Source organism: Haliotis rufescens, unplaced genomic scaffold, assembly GCF_023055435.1.
Source record: "Haliotis rufescens isolate VD_foot unplaced genomic scaffold, xgHalRufe1.0.p SCAF_3, whole genome shotgun sequence".
Taxonomy (NCBI): domain Eukaryota; kingdom Metazoa; phylum Mollusca; class Gastropoda; order Lepetellida; family Haliotidae; genus Haliotis; species Haliotis rufescens.
The window spans coordinates 8641081-8656295 of NW_025964001.1; the positions used below are offsets into that span (position 1 = coordinate 8641081).

General features: G+C 39.0%; 1 protein-coding gene across 4 annotated transcripts in view; it reads right to left on the minus strand.

The window, feature by feature from the left end:
• LOC124140935 overlaps positions 1 to 15215 on the minus strand; it is a 43091-nt gene that overhangs the window by 24652 nt on the left and 3224 nt on the right. For 2 of the 4 annotated variants that reach the window (XM_048403671.1, XM_048403670.1), the window contains exon 2: positions 6903 to 7116. In XM_048403671.1, the coding sequence (XP_048259628.1) occupies positions 6903 to 7038 (136 nt within the window). In that variant the 5' untranslated portion in view covers positions 7039 to 7116. Of the gene's footprint in view, positions 1 to 2975; positions 3640 to 5509; positions 5517 to 6902; positions 7117 to 15215 lie in introns of those variants that run through there. The other 2 variants (XM_048403673.1, XM_048403672.1) reach the window with 2 other exon arrangements.

Consider the following 15215-nt stretch of genomic DNA (forward strand, 5'->3'; position numbering starts at 1 on the left):
ATTGAACCTGGGTCTTTGGCGTGACAGGCGAACGCTTTAACCACTAGGCTACCCGACCGCCCCATGTTAGTATGAAAGCATCGGGTGTTTTTTTAACATATTACGAGTTGTATATATAGAAAAGGGACATTACGAAACAGAAACACACGTTACATGACTTGCTGCTGACTAGTTGCAAAAGTTATTTGCTGAGCTTACAAAACAGAAATACAGTGTACTGGACCTCCCTCTGGTAAGTTGCTTAAGTTATTATTTGAGCTTGCTAAACAATAAAATGTCATTCAGACTAGTGGCTAAAGTGACAGACTGGAAAGTCAGAGTATTGTAAACATGGACTAGTCAAAATGTAGGAGTGTAAAGTGAGGTCAACTTCAATACTTACAGCAACTAAGCCACATTATGGTGCAGATGCAGTTTTCAATCTTGATATCACCACTTGCTTGTTAAAGTACATACTCCGAGCTGTGCCTCACAATGACATCAACATCCATATACTTAAACCTGCTACTTTTTCTTCACAATGGAACACTTTCACTTATCATTAAACACGCTTTATCATGACTATGTATTCTCATTATATTTGACCCTTGAAGATCCAGGTTAAAATAGGTCTTCAGCAACCCATGCTCGTCATTAGAGGTGACTCTGCTTGTCAAAAGAGGTGACTACACTTGTTGTAAGGGGCGACTACGCATGTAAGAGGCGACTAACAGGATTGGGTGGCCAATGGCATAGATCGATGTTCATGATACCAATCACTGGATTTTCTTGGTCCAGACTTGATTATTTACAGACTGCCATCATATAGCTGGAATATTGCTGAGTGCAGCGTTAAACAAAAAACAAAGTTTAATGTTTTCATTGATTCCATTACAAAATACTACTTGTGAAATGTACATGCAAGGGCAATTACTATTGCAACCCTGATTCTCAATGATACAGTTTTCAAACTAAACGATAAAAGTAAAGGGCTCCTTGTCATAACCCTAATGTAAAAAAAACCTGAAAGTTTGGGGGGGCTGCGGGTACCCACAGGACTAACCCAGACCCGTGGTTAGTCACGTGATATATTGTTTAATGACAAAAATTATATAAAACTCTATGGTTACACTACAAGTCACTAATGTTCGCATTTCTTTCTGACTGTGCACCCATTCCTTCTGACTTTTATATGTTTGAATAAATATAAAATTTCATGCAGTAAACTTCAGTGTATGCATGACCTGATCGTTTTACACATGTATCTAAATACATTTTGCCAGGGCTATGATCAAACTTTTCCAAATCGGACAGTTTGTACCTATCTCTAAATATCTACAGCGGGTACCCGGGTAGGGTCGGGTAATATGGTGGTGGGTACCCAGGTAGTAAATTTGGACTCGTCCCAGCCCTAGTATATTCCTTAATTTACATGCAATAATAGCATATCATTATTTCAATATGTGTTCTGAGTACATCATTGTTACAATATAGGTTTGTTTCTATAGTCATCATATGCCGGATGAACCATAAATCAGCTTTGTTTCCGTTTCCCCAGAAATCCCATAATACAGTAATTCCTATCCCAACACACCCCTCACATCATAAAGTACAGTTCCATGAACTACACAACCAGTGACTCATCAGATATACAATATAGATGGAGGGTCTTGTCAAACTTGCATAATAGGGCTGGGACGAGTCCAAATTTACTACCCGGGTACCCGCCCCCTATTACCCTACCCTACCCGGGTACCCACTCTAGGTCTCAGGAGATGTCTCAAAATGTTCGATTGGGAATATTTTAAGCATAGCCCTGGCAAAACGTATTTCGATACATCTATCAAACAATCTGGTCAAGCATACACTGAAGTTGACTTAAGTTATATCTTTATTCAACCACATGAAAAATCAGAAGGAATGGGTGCAGAGTCAGAACGAAAAGCAAACATTAGTGACTTGTAGTGTCACCATAGATTTCCAGATAATATTAGTCATTAAACAATATATCACGTGACTAACCACGAGTCCGGGTAGTCCAGTGGGTACCCGGGTCCTATTCTGTACCCACCCGCCCCGGTTACCCGAGTTACCCGTCCCAACCCTATTGCATAATCCTCTCATCATCAAATGGGTTATAGTGTTGGAATCAGGACTAACTCAGCCCCTGACACACCGACATGCAGTTTTGTGATGACATGCTTGGCCATGCCTGTGTTGCTGTGACTATGAGAACACTGGTTCATTGCTAGATGAACTTGACAAATTCTCCTTTACAAAGTGAGGAGAAAAGTACAGTAAACTACGGTTATAACAAACTCAAAGGGGCCACTAATTTTAGTTCGTTATAACAGTAGTTAATTATAAGCATATGTACAGCAGACATACAGCAAATGGCCGGGACAATAAAATAAGTTTGTTATATCCGTCAGTTCATCATAAGTGTGTTCATTATAAACTTGTTTACTGTATGTAATGACAATGACTATGAAACACAATTCCACTTTTCACCCAATGATTTCTCAACATGTCCTTAAAATCATTAATTGTATGATAAATCGTGTTGAAAAGCACTAAAGTGAAATGGGTTTACAATCATGCTAGGAGCCACAGTGATATGTGTTCGGCATACACTCAGCGTTAGAATCAAACAATTTTAATCCACTAGTCCTTATAATGATAACATATAACAAAATGAAGCGAACACTTTAACCACTAGGCTACCCGTCCTCCTCAATAACACATAGCAAAACCCTTAAAAAGGGCAAATTTCTACTAGTCCTTATGATACCTTAACTATTGGGCCGTTTGGCAAGGACTATAGGACTAGTCCCATTTTCTAACACTGACACTGCATCCAGTATTGTGTTCATCTATAACATATCTGTCCCAATAATTCCCTCCAATTCCTCAGCTAGTTTTACCCATCAAATCATGTTACAATTTCCTGTTCACAGCACATTCCAGTATCTAACTTAAAGGTAGAGAATACTCACTGTACGGCTACACGGTGCTAGTCCACAAGTCCTCTAACTCACATCACGATCACTACAAGAAAACGTCTACTTGACACAACCGGCTCATTTCCCCTCCTTAACAAGCCTGGTCTTCCTCTCAAACACCAGCACAACCATCACATGAACTCAGAGTCCAAGCCTTCCCTCAACTGATGACCAAATCCATTCACTTCTAAAATCAGGAAATATATCTTCCAACAAGTCATCAAGGACATTCCCTTGTTATGATTTTTCCAAAGATATCACCAGTCATCCAAGATCTCGGTATACTTTTCCTTTGACGTCTAAAATCAGGAAATATATTTTCCAGTGAAAAGTCAAGGACATTCCCTTAAACCTTGATTATTTCCAAACAAATCAACCTCAATCAATCCAGCTTTTAGAGACCTCCTTGTTTACTTTTGCCTGAACCGGAAGAGCACATACACACATCTGACACGAAATACCTGCCTAGAATTCACATTGAGCCAGCAAGACTGGGGGTGGCTCACAGTGCATGTTTACACATAGCCTGTCCCAACTTATCTGTGTAACCCTGCATGTTATCTCAGGTCAGATGTTCACCTCACGCAGTACGCGGTACACCATCAGTCAGGCAATTGTTCAGTAATTCCATATCTCTTGATCTCTAACACATTCACTGTTTGTGGTAATCCGTTTAGCTTCTTCAGAATCATGCTGCAAGCATCTCTGTGCCAGTTTTTGATCCTTACATCATCGTGTAAGAAAGACTTACCGGTAAGGGTATTTATCAAGAGGATAAAATAATCCTGTGGAAACTATCTGTATTGCTGTTTATACAGGTTAAGCGGTAGGGTAAGAGTGTGAGTTAGTGAGTGAGTTAGTGAGTTGTGTTTTATGACACATTTAGTAATATTCCTGCAGTATCTGGGACACCAGAAAGGAGTTTCACTCATTTTACCATTGTAGAGAATCAAAACTGGGACTTCAGCAAGACAAGCCAACACTTTAACCACAACGCTACCTCAACATCCCTACAAAGTTGGATTTTACATAGCTTTGAACGGTATTGATCTCACTGTGTGAGCCTAATGAGGAGAATATGGGATGGATTTGAGATTTAGCTCTGCACAGTGAGTGAGTGAGTGAGTTGGGTTTAACACAACTTTTAACAGTATTCCAGTCATATCACGGCGTGTCAGCTTAATGTGGGAGGAAAGCCCGAAGTCATACAGGTCTCAGACGTTTACCACTTCGGTGAAACCCACGAGCACGGGTATGATGCTGACAAACCTGGAAACATAATCAGGGCAAACCAGGATTTGAACCCACAATCATAGGTTTCTGGCGTGCCTAAGGGACGCAACTCTGCACAGCGAATCGCAGCGCCTTAGACGACTGGGCCACCCGTGCCCCCTAGCTCTGCACAGCAACTTGCAGCACACTAACTGTACATCTAGAGTCCCTATATCAATTCAGATGACAAACAAACACATGAGCTCAGCCTAACCATCAACTTTGATTGGAACAAAGATAGCTGCTCATAGCAAACACTACAGTGACAATGTCTCTGACTTAGGGTTTTGTAAGTGCAAAGGATAAACACAATTTCCTTATAATCAAACAAAAAGGTAAATAGAACTTTTAGGAGAAGCAAGCATTCATATTTTTTGTTGCAAATGGATACTTCTACACACGTCATAAACTGCCAGAAATACTTACGATTGTCTCCCCAAACACCTACGCCCCAATGCACTAACACTTTGTCAAAACAACAACGGAATTTACCTTTTGTAATACATATAGTAGAACAGTCCAATGAGGGTGAAAGCTAATAAACCCATGAGAGTAAGGGGGCAGTCGGGTAGCCTAGTGGTTAAAGTGTTTGCTCGTCACACGGAAGACCCCAGGTTCGATTCCTGACATGGGTACAATGTGTGAAGCACATTTCTGGTGTCCCCCGCCGTGATATTGCTGGAATATTGCTAAAAACGGCGTAAAACCATACTCACTCACCCAGTCACTCACTCACTCATGAGAGTAAGGATAAGCTTGTTAACCCAGACCAGAGCAGCTTCACTCCAACCCGGCAAACTTTACACAAGATGATAAAACAGCACAGGTACAAAACAATACACATTGGCCAAATTTATAGATTTCAGGAAAGCACAACAGCCTTATTCAAAAACTACCGAACAAACCCGTGAACGGGCAAATTCTAAATTTCATACACACATTCATAACAGACAGAAATATCACACAATCCCTCCAACTGTACATTAGATATACTGACAATGAATAAGGTGTGTGTTGAAAAATCTAAACAGTTTTATTGTGCGAGAAAAAACAGAAATAATGGCTATGATGTAATAGAGGTAAGGTATTCAAAGGAATTATGTGCTATTCATTTAATTATCTCCATACAGTTGGTTCTTTATTCGGGTTAATCCATTTAATTAAAAAGGCAACAGGCGGGTCAGTCAACTGTGAGCTTTGTCATAAGCAATAGGGGTTATGGGGATGTAGGAGTTTGGGGAGGACATCATACTTACCCTTGAGCTACGAAAACAAAAACAGTTTATTTCCAAACAATTAAAGTGAGTGAGTGAGTATGATTTTACGCCGCTTTTAGCAATATTCCAGCAAAATCACGGCGGGGGACACCAGAAACTGGCTTCACACATTGTACCCACATTGGGACTCGAACCCCGGGTCTTCGGCGTGATGAGCCAACGGTTTAACCAATAGGCTACCCGACCGCCACCCAAACAATTAAACTTAATCACGGAACATATGCGGAGGATCTCAATTTATGTGCATATGTCAAATTCACAGGATTCCTCTTATAAAGACATCGTTCTTGGAAACTATTGACTATTGACAACTGTTACAACTGTTGTGCAGAACCATTGAGGAAAATAGAAATATATAAATGGCAATACACTTTAGAAGTAGGGATCGTAATATTGAAAATACAATCAAAGTTGTAATCAACAGTGTTGCATAGCATATTACCATGAAATAACATTTACGCCGAAGTTGTGACCAAGTTTGTAATATCCTGCACACTCCATCCAAGACTTAACATGAAGCAAACAATTTTGACTCCGTTATTTACACAGAGCATTCTCCATGGTATATTCTACAAGGGGGCATATTAATAACAATAGAATATGGTAACCAACAACCGCCTCCGTGGCCTAGTGGTAGAGCGGAAGGTCCGGGGTTCGATCCCCGCCCGCGTCATACCAAAAGATGTTAAAAGATGGTACTTGTTGTTACCCTGTCTGGCGCTCGGCATTAAGGACTTAAACAAGGACTGGTCGGCTTGGAGTCAGTATACTGCGTCTGAGTGGGGTATTCATGTTAAACTGTAGCATGGTATCTCAGTGAGCTAGCACTATACATCGGCATCAGTCCGGACTAGTACAAGCAGCCACACAAACACATGCACGTCGCTATATAAGTGCAATAATCTTGGACGCGACGTTAAACCCCATTTCACCACACCTCACCGGTAACATACACTGTGTAACTGAGGCTAAGGAGGCATACTCTACACAGTTCTGATATTGTGTCTTGTACTGTCATGATACAGCCTATTTAACATGTAAATTGATCTACCGGAATCATATTTTCTGGTGTGAGTTCAGAGGAAATGCTGTCTTGTGGACAAGAGTAACTGGTATACTACACTACTGACTTGCTGACAGGCTATTTCTGATGTAGGATGCTGACAGCATTGTTTTTGCTATGAGGAAAAATCAAAACTCATTGCATACTAAACTGTATAATTGACATACCAATCTACACAGCGGTACATTTTTTAAAATGTCTGCATTATACACAAGAAAATATTGCGTCACCAAGTGAGTATCACCATATTATACAATATTAACAAATAGATAGGACACCATTTACTTCTGGCAACAAATACAAAACTACCTGAATCAAATCTTGGCTTGGATTCCTGGCGTCCGTCTTGACGTAGGTCAGGTTGTGATTGCTCAGGCTGGTGTTTCAGTCTAGGGTCAAGGTCATAGTCTGCAGGCCGGGGCTGGAGGTACCCATCTTCGGACATTTTGTCTTTCCTCCTGGCTCAGAACAAGGCTCTGACTTTACACATGAACTACAGACCCATCAGTTGTTAACCCTACATCTGGAAAAGAAAAGAAACATTTTGTGATTGTTTCATTTAAAAAATCACAGGTTGCAAAAATAATCTATTCAATGATGGTCTAGTCCTATAATCTGATCTTAATCAAGATTTCACAGGAATCAAAACCACAATCAGCAGATCCAGCCATGGATAAATGAGGATGCAACCCTGCACAGTAGGGCTGGGACGGGTAACTCAGGTACCCGGGTCAGGTGGGTACAGAGTAGGACCCGGGTACCCACAGGACTACACGGACCCGTGGTTAGTCACGTGATATATTGTTTAATGAAAAAATTATCTAGAACTCTATGGTTACACTACAAGTCACTAATGTTCGCATTTCTTTCTGACTACGCACCCATTCCTTCTGATTTTTCATGTGGTTGAATAAAGTTAAAACTAAATTCAACTTCAGTGTATGAATGACCAGATTGTTCAATGCATGTATCTTAGAATGTTTTGCAAGGGCTATGCTAAAAATGTTCCCATTCGGACATTTTGAGACATCTCCTCAGACTTACAGTGGGTACCAGGGTAGGGTCGGGTAATAGGGGGGTGGGTACCTGGTTAGTAAATTTGGACTCGTCCCAGCCCTACTGCACAGCCAAATTCATCACCTAACAGTGTTTAGTTTTGGTTTCCTTGGATTCATGAGGAAAGTATTGGACTCAAGCAATGCACGAGATCTTCAATTTTTAGCACAGGGTCAAGAGAAGGAACAATAGACTTCAATACCTAATTTCGAACCTTGCACTATGCTTCTTGACCACTGGGCTACTCATGCACAGTGCTTTCTGAATCAGTGACTACCCCGGTATATCTTGTTTTAATTTGTTTGTTGTTTAACGCCGCACTCAGCAATATTCCAGCTATATGATGGCGGTCTGTAAATAAATGAATCTGGACCAGACAATCCAGTGATTGACAGCATGAGCATTGATCTATGATTGGGATATGATGACATGTATCAACCAAGTCAGCGAGCCTAACCACCCGATCCCATTAGTTGCCTCTTACAACAAACATGGGTTGCTGAAGGCCAATTCTAACCCATAATCTTCACAGGACCCGGTATATCTGTACATACAGGTTTCGTCTCTGACTCATGCACTCAGCATATAGTAGAGCCAATCCCATATTTGAACAAATTCACTAATATAAATCTGTACATGTAATAAAATGTTATGGTTTGTGAACTACTGTGTCTTGTATCTACATATCTTTCTCTGTTCCATACAATAAGAAACTTAAAATATCTAAATAAATATGTTTAAAAAGATTAATAATTTGAAAATCTGTTTCACTAAATATAGTGGTTACAGTGCTATCAAATGGCTAGTTTAGCTATCATTTATATTAAGGTATATATGCCCTGCACATTGTATTTAAAAACAGGACAAATATTAAAATAAATATCATAAAATGCAGCAGTATCTCATATCTATCTATCCCCATTCATATAAACAAATAAATGAATACATGCACAAACGCTCTTTACCTATATCTGTTCTAGTCTGACTCATGACAACTTTAAGAGTCTAAAGTCTAAACACTTGTGGTATTGTAGTCAGCAAAAGATTTTGTGATCTTACCAATCTTTCAAAAACACCTCCCATGACATACCAGTCCATGTCAGAATGTTGAGATCTGATTGGTTCACATGATCTGATTAAATATGATGTATCCCGCCTGGGAGAGAAATTAATTTCTAGGCGGGAGAATAAATCCCTTATACCAGTGTATACCCCATTTCGAAAGAAAAGCAGCACACTTTTTCCAAATCAATGAACGCGACACATGGGATGCATATCGATCGAGATACTGCTATAACTCATATACATAGTAGATGCTAACAGACGATATTATTGGTAACATAATCAGATGAATGCACAAGCAGGATCTTTTATTATGTTGCGTGATAGACTGGATAAACCCTTCAAAACAGGATCTAAAACTCATAGTCATTGAATGCATCACATATTTCTTCAGCTAGTCAGAGTTTTGTCTGTGACTTGTGACATAGATGCTATGGACTTTGACTAATTTAGATTTCTGGCAAAACTGGACGATAAACAAAATTTCTTCAACCTTACCTCTATGTCCTGTTCCTAATCCCATGCTATATATAATCTCACTAATCTGGACCTCTGTCAAAACCAAACTAAACTTACAGTACCAGAATTTGGTTTAGACAGACACTGTATGCCAAAAATGGTGGTTGACATTAGGCATGTCAAAATACATTGTAGTATTGATGTATTGACTGCAATAATTCTTGACAAGTATTGATACTTAGCCATACTTACACAGCCACCTATACATGTAATATTTCATATGTTTCATTGAAGTTATTCCATTTATTATGTTATTTATTATACAGAACATCCTTACCCTTATCACAAACACCTGGTGTCATCACAGATTTTCAGTGATCCATTCATATGATTTTCACTCCTTTTTTGGCTTTTACGCCTAATGGAATCTGTTTTTGAGGATGATCTAAACCGGTTTATTCCTTGGCATTGACGTTTTATATTTACCTAAAGTGAGATCTGCAACCATAAAAACTATTTGACATGTCAGCTACCGGTACTTTTACAATAGAAGTGAGGTAAAACAGCGCTCTTGGTGCTGACAAGCTTCTGTATGCAGTACTGACAGCACATCTGCTATTTATAGATATACAGTAAACTACGGTTATAACGAACTCAAAGGGACCACTAATTTTAGTTCGTAATAACCGTAGTTCGTTATAGGCATATATACAGCATTTATACAACAAATGGTCGGGACTAAAAAATAAGTTCGTTATATCGGTCATTTCGTTATTAGAGTGTTCGTTATAAACATACTTTACTGTATTTGCTATTTTATTCTGGAGACATTATGTGTCAATTTATCAATTACATAATAATTGGACCCATGAAGATCCAGGAAAGAATAGGTCTCCAGCAACCTTGTCATAAAAGGCGATTATGATTGTCGTAAGAGGCGACTAACGGGATTGGGTGGTCAAGCTCGCTGTCTTGGTTGATGCGTGTCATCGCATTCCAAATGCGTGGATCGATGCTCATGATGTTAATCACTGGAGTGTCTGGTCTAGACTCAGTTATTTACAGACCACCGTCGTGTAGATGGTGAGTGTGGCGTTAAACAACAAACAAACATAATAATTGTGACATACGTTTTTAAATAATAGCACACAGCCCTATGTAACATCACCTGATGAAGGGATGAGAAACAGCTCTGAAATGTCTCAACAACCAATAAAGAAGTTGTTATCCATAAAACGTCCTCATGTCCTCAACTCCTAAATGCCTATCAAAGACACAATACTCTGACAGTTGTTTAACTTGTACCATCAAAATTGATATTAAACAACTGTCCTCACATACACACAAAGTATTCAATCTAAAAACATTCTTCTTAACTTCTAATGTCCAAAGACCTTAATACTCACAAAAATCCCCATGTTTAAAAAACACAAACCATAAGAGATCTAGACTGCAAATCTTACACACTATACCAACATGATTAATACTCAGACGTTTGTATAACATGTGCCATCACAATTAGCTATCAAACTAAACATGAAAGCAGTCATTCACTCTAAAAATAAACTTCTAAAGAAGATAAAACAAAAATCACCAAAAGAGTAAACAGGAAAACAAAAGGTTTCTGTCCCACTTCCCACAATAAACACTGCAGTAGACCGACCTGTGAGCCGTGTGACAGCTTCCGATGTTAACAGTGGCGAGGATACTGGCAGTTAGTCAATGGGGGAAAGGTGTGGAGAGGGACTATGGAACACAATACAGGGATCAATGTACTGACCTTTATGTCTGACAGAAACATTTACCCTACCCACATGTCAGCAGGGTACACAGAGCAGTCATATTGTCCTGCTACACCGTTACTCAATACCCACCCACTGATAGCCCATTTTCTTGCACATTGGACAAACTCCATATTCAAATACAGTAATAAACTGCACAGGCTATAAAGTTAAGGATCTCTGTGTCTCAGGCCCAGCTTGAGACACCTACAATCAGCTTTACCCATAACTTGGCAATACACATCACCTTCTATTCAGCTGTGTTTTCTGTTAAAAAGTGTGCATAATAGAGAAGAATATATGAATATCAATACCGGGTAATTTATCATACTGTTAGGTATCCATCAGGAGACTATCAGAAAATAAATGCATTGGTCATGGAGATGTTACATTTTTCATCTAAAAAAGCACAATGTATGGTGGCCACATTTTCGGCAAGGCTTGTTATGGCTTCTGTTGTTGTCAATAAAAATAATAATAACAATAACAATAACAATAAAAATGATAATAATAATACACAAATGTTTCAGTAAAGAATTCTAAGTAAAAAAAGAAAAAGACTGTATATTTTTAGAAAATCCAAATATTGAAATGAAACTTCACATTGCACCTCTCCTATAGGCATAAAAAAGTGTTCCTTGAGTTTGAAAAGAATCTATGAAGTTTTCAAGATATAGGTCACACACACAAATGTCCTCAAAAGGACAGAAAAGACGGAAGGGCAGACAGACAGACAGATTCCTTGGTATAACTATATACGCTCACCCTTTTAGGTCGGGAGTATAATAATAGACCATTTATATTGCGCATATTTCCACACCACTCAGGGGCAAGTGCTAATATTACCCCGGTCACTGGATCAGTGTGCACTGAACAATCATTCTCACCTCCCTGTGGATCATATAACCCAAGCTGCCTGTTAGGCGCTAGAAGGGTAACAACCACACTGCCATCTCATCCTACCGGGTACCCATTCACTGCTTGGAGAACAGAGGCAATTTTCAAACAAAGTCTCTTGCCCAAGGAGACACTACATGTGTCACATGTGTTGCATGTGTGTTTCAGGACCAAAGCCCTAGATATTCTCACTAGCCAAGATGCTGAAACATGGTCACCCATCCAAGGACTCTCCACAACTGATGTGCTCAATTTCACCTGATTTGTGACCTGTGCACTGTGATAATCATATCAATATAAAGAAATTAAATATGAAAAACCTCTCTTTACAGTTCATGTTCAATGTCATCAAATCCCCGTTGGCCCTTCCTTACAGAAGAACATACAAATTAAACTATGGTCAATTTTGGAGACGGTTGATAGTTAAAAATCCAAAGATCTTACATTATGTATTTATTTTCATTACATTCTTAATGCAAAGTCTTGTAATAGTGTGTTTATCTGATCATGCTGATAGGTAAAGGAAATTTTCAAAAGTGACAACAACAAAAACATACCAATAAAGCAGTCCTATAGAATGCTGTTTTCTTAGAAACTAATGTATGACATTACATCAATTAATAAGCTTAATATTTCATTAGAAATATTATATTACAGGTTTTTAAAAAAATGGAGATCCAAAAAGTCACTCTACATGGTAAATCCTTTTGCTTTGTGTTTGTTCTTCTTCCATCCTTTGGGGATTCTCGCACAGTTAGGTCCCCAGTACCCTAGTACACAGTATGGCATACTGTATGCACACCGTTTTTACGTTTATACCTCTATATTGTTTGTTTGTTTGTTGTTTTACGCCACACTCATCGATTCTCAGCTACATGATGACGGTTTGTAAATAATCAAATCTCGACCAGTCAATCCAGTGATTGATATCATGAGCATCAATCAACACAATTTGGGATATGATGACATGCATCAACCAAGTCAGCAAGCCTGACCACCCGATCCCTTTAGTCGCCTGTTACGACAAGGATAGTCGTCTCTAACGACAAGCATAGGTTGCAAAGACCTATTCTAACCCATATCTTCACGGGTGACCTCCGTATCGAATTTCTTTTAATGGTCTCACTCTCTGTGCTAAAACTGTAGGTAGGCCCTGGTAGATTATGTGCCATAATATGCAGACTGCATGGATTGTTATTGAGGCTATTAGCTACTTGTGTCCCTGTCTTAGGCTTGATTATTAACAGTCGTCAGTGATTATCACGGAATACTGCTGACACATGTGTAAAACATGTACTCACTCTTACGAAAAAGCTAAAATATTAATATGAGGCAATGTCCATTACAAGTATGCTTCTTCTCAGCCAGTTTCTTTACAACTGCCTGGTGTCAGGCAGTTGGCATGTGTCAGATAGTTGTCAGGAGTTCTGACATCAGAAATACTTCTACAACGTTACAATTTTCATACCTTTCACATCTCGTTGCAGTCTATTAAGCTCAGCCAAGAGTTCACATGCTCAAATATACTGCCAATGATAAGGATCATTTTGGCTGGTAGTTTTTGGTGCAAACTGACATTTGCCACATGCTTGGTGATAATACTTGGAAATATCCTCTCTATTGGCATTGATCTTGATGGTTGTTTGTCATCCTATCATCGTCCATGAGGAGGAAATAGATGTGATACTGTTAGTGAAAGACTGAGTTTTCGGAAGTTGAAAAAAAGGGATATTTTCATTGCAGTCAGAAAAACACTTGATATTTCACTGCAGTGAACATAACTCTTTGACGGAACTATTGTCTTATAAGAGTTACCTCCCCGTAAACTGTCTGCCCCTTTATTGTAAATGTCCAAGTACCTCACAGCGTTAGCCCCTTCGTGGAGCTCTCTATACTATCGCTGCCACCAGGCGGCCACAACCATGGTTGAACTCTTCGACAGGACAACATTTTAACCACTAGGCTACAAAACAGTTATGTGGTAACATGTGATATTCCAAAGGTTACATGAGATGCCAATTTTGTGAGTTTAAATGAGTCTAAATAAATTTAAGTTGTATTCATTGTAATTCCTGCATTCTGATTAGGTGAATTGGTCACATGTTATTGCAGTCATTTCCCGATGAATATAAAAAATAAAGCCACGCCCACCAATGCGTACTACTTTCACCACTACAGAATGTCGGGGAATCACAATACTTCAGTCGAGGGAAATCGTGGACATTTTAGCAACATTCATGCATATTTATCGGCCAAACCACCAAACAGCAGAGAAGTGATTATCAGTCTCGTCATTTTTGTCTGCTTTGATTTACGTAATTATTTTTGAATAAACAACTGTAGATAACAGTAGATGATGTTTTCATTGTCAAATTTAATTATAAGGATCAACTGTGTATTCTTTCCAATTCATTGAGGTATGATAAAAATTGATGTACAAACTTTTGTGAGAATCTGCTACACTACACAGATTCATACAGTTTGCACATCGGTTTTTCGATTCATACCTCAATAAAAAAAGAATTACTAAGTCAATCCAATCTCATTAAAATCAGATCTTAGTTCAAGCTATCGCTAAACAAAGATCTGAGGACATCCCATTACGGGTCACGTCAGAACGACCTTTCATTCGACCAATTAAAGCATCGCTTACCAGATCATGAAAGTGTCAGTCGGAATGTGTTTTCTGATCATGCAACCTCGAAAACGTTAACACGAGGAATTCTGAACGACAGTTACAGCCCGTACGACTGATTCCGACAAAATTATCGTCTATCTCTTGCTTCAGTGGGATAAACATTTGAATGGAGGAGGCATTGCACAGTACGTGGGAAGCACTGCCATACAATCTCAACCATATATTACACCTTCTGGAATGTTCGTGTGTTCAGTTTTCAAAATTTTAATCGTGAACTGTGTCAACATATTTTTCAAGCGTATTCTGAAATGTAAGTCGCCAGGTTGAAACGAGTGCCGTAGAGCTCGAGAAAGCTGCTTTCTAATTGGCTGCTGTCGACTTTTTGTTAGTCATTTAAGTGGTCGGTCAAAGTTCGCAAAAGGTCGTTCTGACGTGACCAGTAATTAGATGTCCTCAGATCTTTGTTTATCGGCAGCGAGAACTTAGATCTGATTTTAATGAGATTGAAAGTCAATCCTTAATTGAACTTTCAAATAATGTCAATTTGGTCAAACATTCAATATAAAGTTATCTCTATTATCAGGTATCATGGATGCAAATGAACTAGCCCGATCAGTGACACCACATAAGCCTATAAAAAGCGTGAAATTCTACTAACCCTTTGGATACCTGGCTAGTACCAATTTGCATGCCTGAGTTACTGACACCAACAATCAATCACTGATTCCT